At 36.2% G+C, this 14,146-nt stretch overlaps 1 protein-coding gene across 1 annotated transcript in view; it reads left to right on the top strand.

Annotated features, from left to right (window-relative positions):
• SLC36A4 (solute carrier family 36 member 4) overlaps window positions 1-14,146 on the top strand; it is a 97,794-nt gene that overhangs the window by 42,691 nt on the left and 40,957 nt on the right. The window contains exons 9-10 of the mRNA XM_026854229.1: window positions 3,073-3,242; window positions 8,494-8,663. Coding sequence (XP_026710030.1) covers window positions 3,073-3,242; window positions 8,494-8,663 — 340 coding nt within the window. The remainder of the gene's footprint in view (window positions 1-3,072; window positions 3,243-8,493; window positions 8,664-14,146) is intronic.

Raw genomic sequence — 14,146 nt, 5'->3', positions numbered from 1 at the left:
TTTATTCTGACCTACTCATTAGTGTGCATGAAGTGACATTGAGTTTAATGAGTAAACTTGATTTAATGGATAGCTAAAAAGCAGAGTTAGTATGCTTAACAGAATTATCCTATAATGTTTTCAAATTGCTTTTTAATTTTTCTTAATTGTCTTTGTTTTCTTGGAGAAACATAGATCTTCAGACTGACTGGATTTAAATTCAAAAGATAAAAAATTGCAGTATGGGGAAGAATTTAGAAAATGCTATGTTTGTATGCTTCCTCTGGTCTCAAGCACATTGGACATAGTACATGTCACTGGTTCTTTGTTTTCCTTTATGAACTAGAGTTTCAGATAGACAATTGTATGATAATCTTGTCTGCCTTTAAAAAGTTTGAAATGTAAAAAGATTAAAAACTAAAACAAAAAATTTAAACAGCTGTTAAGAATAAAATAGAACAATAGTTTTAGGTTGCCTGTGAGGACTGTAAGTGGTACTTGCTTTCTGTTCTCTTGATTTCACATTACTTCAGTTCACATATTGATATCTAGATTGAGTTCCTCCTAATAATCACTTTATCAATTTTTTCACATGTGGCCTATAAGAAATCACAGCGTCTTGCTGGAGGTAACAATGTTCATCCATAGAACCACAGAAAAATTAAATTGGAAGAGACCTGTGGAGGTGGTCAAGTCCAAATTGTTGCTCAAGAAAAGGTTTACCTTCAGTTTACTCGGGACTCTACCAGCTGATCTATGGAAGTGTCTGAGAACGGAGGCTCTACAAACTCTCTTGGTAGCCTGTCCCAGCAATTAGCTGTTCTCTTTATAAAGCTATTTTTCCGTATGTCCAACTGAAAATTTCCTGTGTTGCAGCTAGTGATTGTTGCTTCTTACTATTTTACAGTGCACCTCTTAGAAATTGGCTTGGTCTTCTCTGCAAGCCCTGTCTTCCTTTGGTTAGCTGAAGGCTTCAAGGAGATTCCCTGCCCTAGCTTTCTCTTCAGGCTGGGTTAATTCAGTTCTCAGCCTCTCATGTGCTCCAGCTTGCTAGCCTTGACCTCCCTCAGCTGGACTTCCCCCATATGTCTATCTTTGTACTGGGTGACCAAAACAGGACATAGTATTAAGTGCCACAGAGAGGAAGAATCACTTTCTTTGACCTGCTGCCTATTTGCTTGCTGGTGTAGCACATGTGCATGCACAGCCTGCATAAAGGTGGGCTGCTGACTTATGCTCAGCTTCTTGTCTATCAGGATGCCCAGGTACATTTCTGCAGAGCTTCTCCCTATTATGACAGTCCTCAGCTTCTACTTCTGCATGGCATTATTCTGTCCAGTGTTGAGGACTTTGCTTTTGTCTTTGTTGAGCTTTGTGAGGTTTCTCTCTGCCCAGTCCATCCAGCTTGTTGGGGTCCCTCTGAACTGAGGCTCTACTTCCCTTTGTGTCAACTACTATTCCCAACTTGATGTTATGTACTAACATGCTAAGGGTATGTTCTGTTCCATCATCCAGGTCATTAATGAGGATATTGATCAGCATCACCCCTACTATCAACCCTGCAGGAGCAATTTAAGTAACCAGTCTCCAGTTGAATTCAGTACCCATTGATTCCTCTAGTGCAGGCTGTCTTTCTCCTAATTTGTAATCCTTCCATCCAGTCCTTTTCTTTCTAATTTGGTTACAAAGGGTGCTGAGGGATCCTGCATAGATAGCCTTGTTCAGTTGTAGTAAATCACATCCACTTTCCCCTCATCCATAGAGCCGATCTTTGGATGGATCTTGTTCATTGGAAAGGGCCACGAGGTTGGCTGTGTGGTTTATCCTTGATAAATCCGTGCTGGCTTGGTAATTCAGAGCACTTTGTGCATGTCAGGCAACCGTTGCCCTCAGCCTGCCCTGAGGAAGGAGCAGCTCATTATCCCTGTAGCCCCAGATCTGCATGGTGTCTTCCCTCAGGAGTTTGTCTTGGTCCAATTCCTGACATGCCAGGGGTGGCCACTCCAGCTGGGACCTTGCCCTGCAGCAAGTCACCACCTCTGTTACTCAGGTCCAGCAGTTTTGCAGAGTCATGAACAGTCTCCAGGCTCCATGTACACCCCTCCCACAGCAACGGCAGTCCCAACTAGGTAGAGCTACCTAGGGGTTAAGTGCCTAGGAGGCTGGTCCCAGTCCCTCCACTGCCTTGCAACATTTCCTAGTCAGCAGAAAAACTCCTGTGCTGTCTTTTGGCTTCCAGCTGCTGCTTACTTACCTCCTGAATGCTGCCATGTGCTGCATGCATGTGCTGCATGCTCCTTGGAAAGAGCAGCATGTGAGCTTATTACTTGGATTTCTTGCCTTGCCTGGAAATTTTGTGTTGGTGGCTGAAAACTTAAGTTGGAACTTACCAATTCTGTGCACTGTATAAGACATTTGCTCCAGCAAACTACATGCAGTTGTTGTAATCCTGTATTTTCACTCTGAAGTGCTGGCGAGCCCAGCAAGCTCACTTGGCTGTAGTTCAGGCTCAAAGCACCTACACTATGTCTAGGAAAAACAGTGCTTAGTATGCCTGGCTCTATCTCTGTCAGTCAGATGAAAAGGAGTGTGAGTACATATTCTAGTAGTCATAGACTCTAACTTCCCTCTGCCTGGGGAGAGCTGAGGCTGACTGCTAAGCATGAGCTTGTGTATCAACCATGTACATGGTAGGTTTGTCTATGCTGGAGGCTGACAATGCAGACATATCTAATAAAAATAGAATTACCCTTGGATTTGGAACAATTGTTTTACAAAAGAAATCGTGTTACTTGTATTGCCTATGTATTTTCATCTGGGCACCATAAGTTTCTCTTATCAGTATTCCTAACCTATAAATATTGCTTTATATCTCCACACTGATGCTGTTTTCCAACCAGGATAGGTGCTTTTCCGTAACTGAACATTTCTATTGGGTACATAAAACATAGTAATCTTCCAGGTAGTAAAACATTATTGTAGAGTATTCCTATTAATTAATAAAATCACCTAAAATTTTTGGAAATTGGCTTTGAAAGAGGGGAGTTTTACTGTGAGGACATAAAATGGAATTGATTCTCCCTCTATTTACAGGTACTTCCTTTGGAAAACAGAATGAAGGACACCACTCGTTTCCCACAGGCGCTGAACATTGGCATGGGAATCGTCATGACCTTGTATATCTCACTGGCCACTCTGGGCTATCTGCGCTTTGGGGATGAAATCAAAGGCAGCATAACTTTAAATCTGCCACAAGATATATGGTAAGTGCATATGTGACTTAAAACCAGTAATCAGGAAGGCAAAACAGTTGTAAAGCTTGTTCCATGCCTCAGTTCTGTCATGCTTATAACTGATAGGTGCTCAAACTCTTTTAAAAGTGTACTGTATATACTATTTCTGTGCCTTCTACAGTTGAGCTATGATCCTACCCAGCAACTTCTTTTGTATTAAAAGGAAATGCATATGGAAACAGATTAATAATCTTTATAGTAAAGTGTTCCATCTGTAGCAAGAGCCAGTTCCAGGTGTATTGAAGGAAGAATATGTGCTTTGCAACCAGCTATATTGCAGTTCTGAATACAGCTAGTTTTACTTTGGATATCATGGTAATATAGTGGCCTTTTTTAGTGGAATCATTGAGTTTAGCAGGTAAACAACTGGAATAGAAGAGAGCAGAGATGAGTAGATTTGTTGTTCAGATGCAAATCTGTGGATAATGTATAATAATGGTTTCCTATCAGGAAAATCAAGCTTCTGCTTGACACTGACTCAGGGATATTATAATTTTTTTTTTTAGCTTTTGTTTTAATGCTCTGAGAGCTTCACATTTCACATACTGAAGAAGCACTGAAGACTGTTTCAATTGGTGCATAGTTAGTTCTGTATCTCTGGATGGATATATGCTGTAACAGTTTAAATGTGTTTAGTAACTTTTGGTCCAGTGGGCCTAAAATTAGGTACATTAACAGTGCATAAGTGTAAAAACTGCAAAGTATTTTGTTTTCATTCTGATCAAGTAATGTCTCACATGTTATATGCTTACATCTACTTGTTCTCTGGTGTCTTGTGGTAGCATATTGAAGTAGTGAAATCTCAAATTATGTGAAACAAAAACTGCTTTGCTGAACTGAATGACGACTCCTTTTTTTACTCTTTGAAAGATTAGAACACATTTAAAGAGTGTTCTTCATTTTCAAGTGTTACTTTTTCACTCTCTTTTCTTCATTTTCATTCCTTGGAGTCAGTATGAGCTATGCATTTTTGATATTCTTCAGAAGTTTAATTGCCTGACATGATAATAAAATGGGTCTTGAAGGATGAATGTTGAAAAAATTGCTAGAATAAGAGTTTTCAAATAGCTCTTGGCTACAGTGCAGATGTGATGATAAGATGGTATTTATCCTAATGGCTTTACAGACCTAATGCAAAGAAAGAGATAATTAAAGAGATGGAAACTGGTATTCTATAAGGTGGAGAACTGGCATTATGAGTTTAATAACCTCCAAGCTGCTCAGGGCACATACATAGAGATAAGTCATCTGGTTTTGTCTTACCCTGGACAGTACCCCAGAGCACTAAACAAAATTTAGTTGGGGAGGAACTTTAAAGACCATGTATTTCAACCTCCTCTGTAATGGCAGGGCCACCTTCCACTAGATCAGGTTGCTCAAAGCCCTGTCCAACCTGGCTTTGAACACTTCCAGGGAGGGGGCAGCCACAGCTTCTGTGAACAACCTCTTCCAGTGTCTCACCACCCTTATCATAAAAAATTTCTTCTTTGTCCTTGGCTGAGGTCTCATCTTCTTATGGCTGAAGGTTGTTTCCACCAGCTGTTCTTTGTTAAGATAGAAGTGACCGTCTGTGTGCAACAGTTCCCTTACTGTGAATCCTAAGGGTTAACTACCATACAAATATTGTAGCATATTAAAGTTCAACAAAATTGATACAAGGTACTAGTTCAAGTGGAGTCTTAGGATAATTAATGTCCTATTTGGTCTAGCTGTATTAATACGCAAATTTTGTTACACTAGTTTCAAATTTTTTTCCCTTAAAAGAGGTACAACAAAATCTAAAATATAGAATTGAAGAGGCAGACTTTTGTTAACTTTTTTCAGATATTACATGATTTTTTTAAAAGGTAGCCTAAGGAACCATCTTTATCTGCCTGGAATATAATATTAACTTATTAGTAAAATCACTTTAATAATATAAAAATTGTTTCCTAATTTGAAATATTTGAATCCTTTTAAAGCTAGAAAAATAATGTAATGGAGATGCTTACTGTGTATTTAAAGTTTGAATCCTGTTTTTTAATATCTTGTAAGAAATTATTTTTATAAAGGTTTCAGGTGCTCTGAAGCCTGAGGATTACAGCCTGATCGTGGGTAGCTGGTCAGTTTTTCTTTTTGTAAACCAGATAAAATCCATCTAATCTTCTGGAATAAGGACAGTATTGCAGAACTGATAGAAAAGTGATTCTGTTTTTTCCTCTAAATTACTTAAAGCTGCTCAGCAATCAAAAGGAAGTGTGTTACAACAGCAGTGGCTTCCAAACTAGCAACACCATTATGTCACCATGTAAAGTGATATAATAGTTTTTCTGTCCCTTTGAACATGTCTTTGTGGCTTTATTGAGTTGTGTACAGTGATGGTCAAGCCTTTGATACAAATAACTTAGAACCTGTTAGTCAAAATTTATTTTTAATCAAAGTGTATTTTTCTTTTTTCCCCATATATACATTTTTAATTCTTTTGCCTATTTTTTCAGCTAATAAAAAAGCTGCATTTTTTTGTTAGCAGTCTTTCAGTATCATTAAAAATTGAAAATTTGATGAACTGGCTTGTGAGATGAGAAGCGTGAAAGGTCGAGCTGTTTGAGTTCATCTGTATTCCACTGCGCAAAATCAATCCAGTGTACCAAAACCTTTACTGATTGTGTGTTCAACACTTCCATCAAAAGGTTGAAGGAAGGATGATGGAGGTATCCTGTTCTGGTGGGAAAGAGCTGAACTGTATGGATACAAATTTTGCCATGCTGTGCCATTTGGCTCCAGGATGAGGGGCCCAAAGCAGTCCTGGCTGGATTTTATTTAGTAATAATAGATACAGGTTATGATACTCGAAGTGAGTACATTTTGAGTGACTCCTGCCAGGCTTTGAGAGATGCAGACAAGGATCTCCTTTGTTCTCTCCCTACTCTGGCGGCTGTTTTTTCTTCTGTTACTGTTGCAAGTTGCCTTTGCTTTCTGGTTGCAGTTGACTTCTTTTTGAGAGCTGAAGCAAAAAAGGGTATTGAGTGCTTTGGTTTGCTTTGCATCATCGTCTGTTATCACAGGATATTAATGAGAAATACTTCCTCTCTCATTTGTGAACATACAATACCACATGGCAAATGAACCAAAACTTTACCCAGAAGCTTTGATTGTGTTCTTAGTTGCATTCTTAGAAAGAAAATCATACTCAAAGACTCATAACTTCTATCAGTTGGCTGTAAGCAGACATATGACAAATGCTTGTAGTTTATGCAGCATAGATTAAAAATACATCTACATTTAAAACTGTTGGTGGCATGGGTGATTCTTTCCCACTTGTTTGTTCAGCCACAAGTAACAGTGGTAAGAGTGTTCGCACTTCATGTTTTTTGGAAGATTTACTCTATTTTTTTTTAAAACTTAACAAAAAATCTTGACCCGGTTTCTTGGAGACCTTCCCTTGGAGTAGATCTGTAGACATTTTTGTTTACAAAAAGATGAAGATATAGGAAAACCTTCAGACAGATCATGAAGGAAAAAACAATAATGCTGCAACCATATAGCAATGGGTTTTACTGCATTATGATAAGTGAGATAAGAGCATGAGCGTGATATCTAAAAAACCTTAACTATCTTGGGGGAAGAAAAGATATTTGTTATCTAAAATTTGGCAAGACAATGCCAATATATGGGTTATTTTTCAACATACTTTTAAAGAAGCGAGATGCACAAGTTATTGCAAAATTACATTAAAGTTAGGCTGCCAACCCATTTCAACATTAAAAAAAATATTTTACTTATTTTATACTTGAGATTCACAGCTTTTTTTGTTATACGTCTTGCTGAGATGTAGTTTATATAAGGGTAGATGTAAACTTTTATCCTTTTTTGCCTTCACCTTTGACATGACACTTTTTTTTTCCTGATAAATACTGATAATCTTTTCCTTTACTTATAGCATAGGGTTTTTGGTTCTGCACAGATCTGAAAAAAAAACCCCAAAACAAACACCATAAAGATGAAAGCTGGACGATCTGAAGTCAGTTAATATTTTTGGAGTAGTACAGTATTTTGAACCAATTTAGGCAGAGAGAAGTTAAATGTAGCTGAGTTCTATACTGTTGCAAATAAACTGTACACTATGTTGCATTTTCTGAACATTTTCATCTATGCTTTGATGACATGCAGAATGGAATAACACTAGAACAGAAAGAGATTAATGAGAACAAAAATACTCCACTCCTCTTAAAATGTAAATTGTGCCTTTTACCAGTCTGTGTAGAGATAATTTCACTTTTTATGTAACTGAACTCTTGGAGAAAGACAGTAGCTTGTCTTTGGCACAGAATTTAAAACCATTATAAGGTAGCTTTTCAAGAAAATACAGTCTTTTAAAAAAGATACAAATAGCTTGATCCCTAAAATGTCTGTCTAGTTCCAGTAGCTCCAGTCCTGTATGTTTGGAAGGACATTTGTACATCAGAATGAACTCTTCCACATATGCATACATTCTTTTTCCAATTTATTTTTCTTTGTAAAATATCATGCCACTGGCATAAGGTTGACACAATTTGGAGCTCTAGAACTTGTCACTCCTTTGTGTTGCTATAAACCCTATGGAGTATTATGACATGGCACAGTAGTTTAATGATGTTCTGTACCTAGTGGTTTTGAAGAGGAGAGTGTGGATAGCAAGCAAATTTGTTACGGATATTTTCTAGCCTTAGAAGATACTCCTTCCAGTTTTAAATTTCATGAGATTCCCTCTTCCCAGTGTGAAAAATCTTTTTAGCAATACTTTGTGAATATGCAGAAGTCTGGAGGATATTGGCATTTGTCTTTAAAATATCCAGTGTTTACGGTCATTGTGAAAGGTTTATCAATGTACAGACTATATTTTACGTGAATTTTCTTTTCCCAAATAACTGCCATCTCTTTAACCTGTTGTGCTTTAAGTTTATTCAATTATGATTGCATGATAACTTTTTTTTGATTCATATTTTGGTACTTGGCTTATCTTCTGCAATTTCATAGGCTGTTATAACTCACGAGCAGATAATGTTATGTTTTTGTTTCCTGGGGTGAAAAATATTTAAAAAAAAAATATATATATATGTGTGTGTGTGTATATATATATATATATATATGTGTGTGTGTATATATATATATATATATATATAAACCTTAGTGCCATTAGCAATCTTAATTTTTTTATGAAGAGTTTGCAACTTACGTGAACCTCTGTAAATGTTTTCAACAGGTTGTATCAGTCTGTAAAAATTCTGTACTCCTTTGGGATTTTTGTGACCTATTCAATTCAGTACTACGTCCCTGCAGAGATTCTCATTCCGGCTGTCACCTCCAAAGTGGAGCAGAAGTGGAAGTTACTCAGTGAGCTTGTGGTGAGAGCACTACTAGTCTGCTCAACCTGTAAGTATGTATACTTACATCAAGACATACACTATATATCCATAAAAAGCTTGCTATTATGCATTGTTGAGGCCGGTTTATTTAAGTACATGTTTTGTAATATATTTTTCCAGAGGCTTTCAAACCTGAAATTTTGTTTCAATGATTCAGTATATTTTGATCTTCATGAACAAATGAATCTAATGTTGTATTTCTATTTTAACCACACTTTTTTTTAGAGGTGTGACCAGTTATTTAATAACCATATCTTTTGGCAGTAGTACTATAAAGCTGCCAACTTGAAAATAATTTTCTTAGAATAAAAGTTTTTAGGGAACGGACACACACTGCAGTTTCATGTCAGCCTTCCTCTATGTGATCTGCAGTACATGCTGCTCACAGAGAAATCTTTTTTCTGTTATGTCGGTGTGAGGATTAAGCCTAAGGCGTGTTGCTCTGTATCCTTAAAACAGCACTGCCAAACACGATGCCTGTCAGAGTGTTCATGGAGGGCCAGTTATTTTAGGTGATAATGCTCCAAAGTGATTTGGTATCTCTGCCCTCACTGCCTGTTTCTCCTATTTTTTTTCTCTCTTGTTCTCTACTCTTTCCCACCGTTCCTATTGTGTCCCTGCTTTTCTCAGTCTAAATACCACAGTCTAGATACCATAGATACTAGTAGTAATCAACAGTGCTCACTGAATGGTGAGCATGGTCTCACCTAGGAGTCAATATTCCTGAGGATAATGGACTGAGGAGAAAGTTTAGGTTTGTCTTTACAGCTCCCGTCTAAAGTGCTGAATAACATAGGAACATTTTCTCAAAGATGTTATAAAAAATTGTTTCTAGTACAAAGCTGTCTTATTGACTTCACAAAAAGTGAAAAGCTTTCTTGAATAATGAAGTGCAAATCTCTTGAAGCACCATATAGCCTGTGTTCTGCTTCTAGTCTTCATGGTGCGTAGCCAACCTATTAAGATTTTAAGATTGAGGATAGATGAATAGCTCTTGTAATACCTGAGAGACATCTAGGTAAAAATGCTTCAAGCTCCAGAATACTTTTTAATGTTTCTACGGGACCGCAGTAAACTCTTCAGTCCACTCATTCTCTGTTGTCCTTTATGTGCCCCTTTATAACCTGCCCTGTTAATGATACCACAATATGTTTGAAAAACCAAAATTCTTGTAGATCCAAACTCTTTTTTACAGCTGCAAGTTTTGAGAGTTTATAGGCAAAAGATGTTTTTGGAGATGTGTCTGATGAGAAGATATTGCATATTGGGATTAACCATCTGAGTGTGAAGCTTTTTAGTTTGCTTCTGAAAGAACTGGACCATCCTGACTGAATTTTCAAAAGCTTTGTTAATATCTTTACATAGAACAATAGAAGTTTTACTTTTATGTTTTGAGAGACCACTTAATCTTGGAGAACAAGAAAGAAACCTACTCAGATGAGTCCTGTTTAGTGCATTGCTTGAAATAAGGTGTCATTATGTCATAAGAGTTTTTACTCTTCCCCTGCTTACCTGACGCTGAGATCATGATTTTGTTGAGCCTAAACAGTTAATTCTCCTGTGCTAACAGCGTCAAACCACACTGATCTTATGGAGATGGAGAGGAGATCTGAAGATGATCAGCTGCAACTGTCAAGCATTTGTCAATATTGATGCTAAATAGCATCAAACATATTCACTTCTATCGATGTGTCTCAGCGAAAATTGTGGTTCAGAAATTTAGTAGCATGTAAATACAAATTTCTTGCTTACTGTCTACCAAGGGCTTTACTTGTGTCTTCTACCAAAAGGACACTAAAATTAAATTGTGCTTTCTTGGAGGTGTTGGAAGAATTAAAAAAAAAAAACAACAAAAAGTAGCATTGAGAAAATAGTTTTCATGTGAATGGTGGTGGCAAATACATGAAGTAGTAAAGGAATAAAATAGAAAAAAAAACCCCACAATTGAAGCAGTACTTCAGTTTTTTAAGAATAAGTTGTGTTTGATTTATTACTTTCAAGATAGTGGTGAAACAATTTTTTTGGTGAATTGGTAAAAGCTGATGAAGAGCATCAGTAAATACAATGGAGAAAGCTGGAGTTGACAGTTAATAGTATCTTTCATCCACAGAAGAAATACAGATTCTTTTTAAAATAATTTAGGGCTGTATTCCTGCAGCCACGGTGCTCCTGTTAAAATGAAAATTAAGAAATATTGCATTTGAATGTCTATGTGGAGATACCAGTTGAATTGTCAGTTGGTTTGATTGTTAGCTTGAGATGAAGCACGTTTAATTGAAGGGCTGATCCAGCTGAGCGTGAACTGAGCTGTTAGTGAGCTGCTTTCTAAAAAAAAATTAGCCTGAGCTTAGTGTGTAATTTTACCAAGAGAATAAATGCATTATTTAATTGAATTTATCAGTTATGCTTGTCTGAATATTTCCCCATTTTAATTGTAGGTGGTTTTAGGAAGGAACAGTTCTTGATGCTGAACAGTTAGACACAAGATGACATGATGTTTACCAGATATCTTACACTGTTTAATGACATTGTGCCAATAAAATACTCAGTAGCTGCAGCAGATATAACATGAAGGAATTTTAAGATCTATATAGATTTTAATACATGTTTTTAGGATTCAGTGATAAACTTTTATACAGAAGTGGTTTGTCTATCAGTCATGAGACACAAAGTTTTTTAATAAGAGTTTGTTCATTTTAAATGGTATTATTAATGATAGATAAATTGAATAGCTAACTTTGTGATATAAAAAATTTCTAGATGGGATTTTGAATATTTGTGTAGACTGTTAACAGGTCCCTCAATGTGGGTTTAAACACAAAATAATTGTTTATGAATTGTCAAAGGAATAAAATGAAATATTTGATTAATTAATTAGATATTTTTTTTTCCCAGTGTGGGTTTGTAATTTTTTTTTATATAGGTGGCTTATGAGCATAATTCTTACTTCCTATCAGAAGATTCTGTACTGTGATTTTCAGTTGAGAGATGAGAACAATCATCACTGTGTGGGTTTTAGGCATATGCTTAGACATGAGAAATAGATATGTGAAATACAGTTTCTTCCAACCTTTTTGACTATCTTTACAAGAAGACAATATCTCTTAATATCAGGGTTATATCCTGATTATGATTTCTTTCTTTTGATGTGCCATTGCGAATTATGGCACATTTATGAGTTGCCATTGGTGTAAGAATCACTTCATGTACATATAGTAACTAATTTTCTTTCTCACAGTACAAATATTAAACTTTTTTTTTTTACATGATTTGAACATACAAATACCAAATGTCTGTGGATTATTTGAATGGTGCTAGAAGTGTTTCTTATTACAGGTTGTTCTGGAGATGTTAACTTGTGAATATACGTTGTATGAGATAACAGGTTGGGGATTTTCTTTCTGAAACTAGCACTGGTCCAGAAGTAACTGTAGGGTCTCACAAAACAGTCTATTGTTAGTATTCATCAAAGCCTTACGAAGCCAGCTGGTTTAGTTCTTCGTTTTGGTCTGTTGTTTCAGCTGACATCAGATTTCCTTTAACAGTGACTATTATATGGGCCCAAACAAGATATTATTTGCAAATGGTTATATTTTTAAAACCTTATAGAGAAAGTTAAGGTTGTGAATACCTGAAATTACAATACGTCCTGCTTTTTAAAATTTATTTTATTACTACTGTGTATGTTGGACCTCCTTCCATTCAGGTGTTAATTAGGATTCTGTGAATAAATTCAGATTTTGAGGTGCAGCTGTTTTTCCAAAATTTTTTGTAGGTATGAGACAGGAAAAAAAAGTATGGTCTTTGTGAATGGGGTGAAAAATAGATAATTTTGAAAGATTTTGTAATAAGAAAATTTAAAAATAATTTAAAGTAACAGCAATGTATTTGTCGTAAAATCTGTTTGCTTTTTTTGAGATGTTTTATTATTTAAAAAATTGGTGAAGAACAAGTAGTTCAGCAATGCGTTTATGTACTCTGAAATAGCTGATCCTATTCTGGGGCAGTAATTATTTCCTAGTAAACAGACTTATTACTTGCCACAGTTCAGTATACGTGTTTTACAACTCTGCAGGAATTCTTGTGGAAAAGTATTATGGTATTTTATTTGAAAATTGGATCATAGCAGAGGTTTTTTGGTGGTGTTTTTTTTTGTTTGTTTGTTTTGGGTTTTTTTTTCTCTTAATTTATAGTTCCTCTTACAGGCTCCTTTGCAACATTTATTCACTTAATGTGAAGTGAAAGTTGAAGATTCATACCATTTACAGGGTAATCCTATGTGCCAGTCCATGCTCTGAAGATTTTAGCTGGCGCATGGCATAAGTTGCAAAGTGGTTAAAAGTCATCTAGTTTAGCATGCAGAAGTCTGTTCTCTGGACTTCTGCACCTGCAACGGTCATCCTAGCTAGACTCCTCGTAAGTGACAGGAATAGGTGCAGAAGGGCACAATTTGTCTGATCTGTTTTACTTATTTGCTTCTGGATGAGTTGAACGGGGCCAAAGAAGTACTTGTTTCCTTCTTTGGGCACTATAGGTGAGAAATATATCTTGCATTTGGTATGATGAATCCTTCTCAGGAAGAGTGAGAAGTGATGTTCAATATCATACTTGCCTGCAGTTCAATCTTGTCTTTTCTTTCTAAAATAGTTTAAAAACTAATCAAGCCTGCATTTATTTTTTGTTCCACTTTATATTTTCTATCTCTATGCTTACAAATACAATGAAATGGTGATACGAAAATTCTGTGTCCAGCACCAAAAATATTTATATTCTCTAGCTCATGAAAAGTGAACTTTGTAATATGTTCATGACTTTATATCTCTCCGTTATTTTGGCCTGTTATATTTCTATGCATGACCTGGCTTAGAAGAGAAGGTCATTTATGGGGTGCCTTCTGAATGTGCCTTCATAAATGAGCAAGTGATTTTCTGTCATGCTTACTGAGTGGAGCAGCTGTTTTTGCATGTATTCCTCGTGCATTTTACATCTATCTGGTGGTCCATAGACTTGAAATTTCCGTAAGATCCAAAGATTCCTAAGGGGGTAGTAAAAGATGATGAAACACCCTGTTTTCCTAGTGCTCAGTTAAGAGGAAATAGATAATGGTACTTGACATTGTCAAAAATCTCCCCATTATTTTCAGACTGGCACATATATGTTCCTTCCTCCCCTTTGATATGCAACGACACAGAGTTGAAAAAGTTTATTGTGTTAATGGGAGTACCAAAAGTAATAGGATGCAATGCTATGCTTACTTGGTTGATGTGAATTGAATATTATTAAAATTTATCTGTATTTTTTCACTTGATAAGGTCCCACAGTGTAGACGTAGTGATAGCGGGCAACATTGGTTTACCATTACAGAAAGTCTAAGGGAGCTGTAACACAAGTGATATGGGGATTAAAAAGTGAATGGGATGTTTTCAAAGTCACATTTAAGGATTCATTGTTGTGTGGGTTTTTTTTTTTTTTTCTTCCCTGTTACTTCCT

The sequence above is a fragment of the Athene cunicularia genome, assembly GCF_003259725.1.
Source record: "Athene cunicularia isolate RWA chromosome 1 unlocalized genomic scaffold, athCun1 chr1_part1, whole genome shotgun sequence".
Taxonomy (NCBI): Eukaryota; Metazoa; Chordata; class Aves; order Strigiformes; family Strigidae; genus Athene; species Athene cunicularia.
The sequence above is the reverse complement of the archived record's forward strand: the minus strand, read 5'-3'. Positions and strand labels throughout refer to the sequence as shown.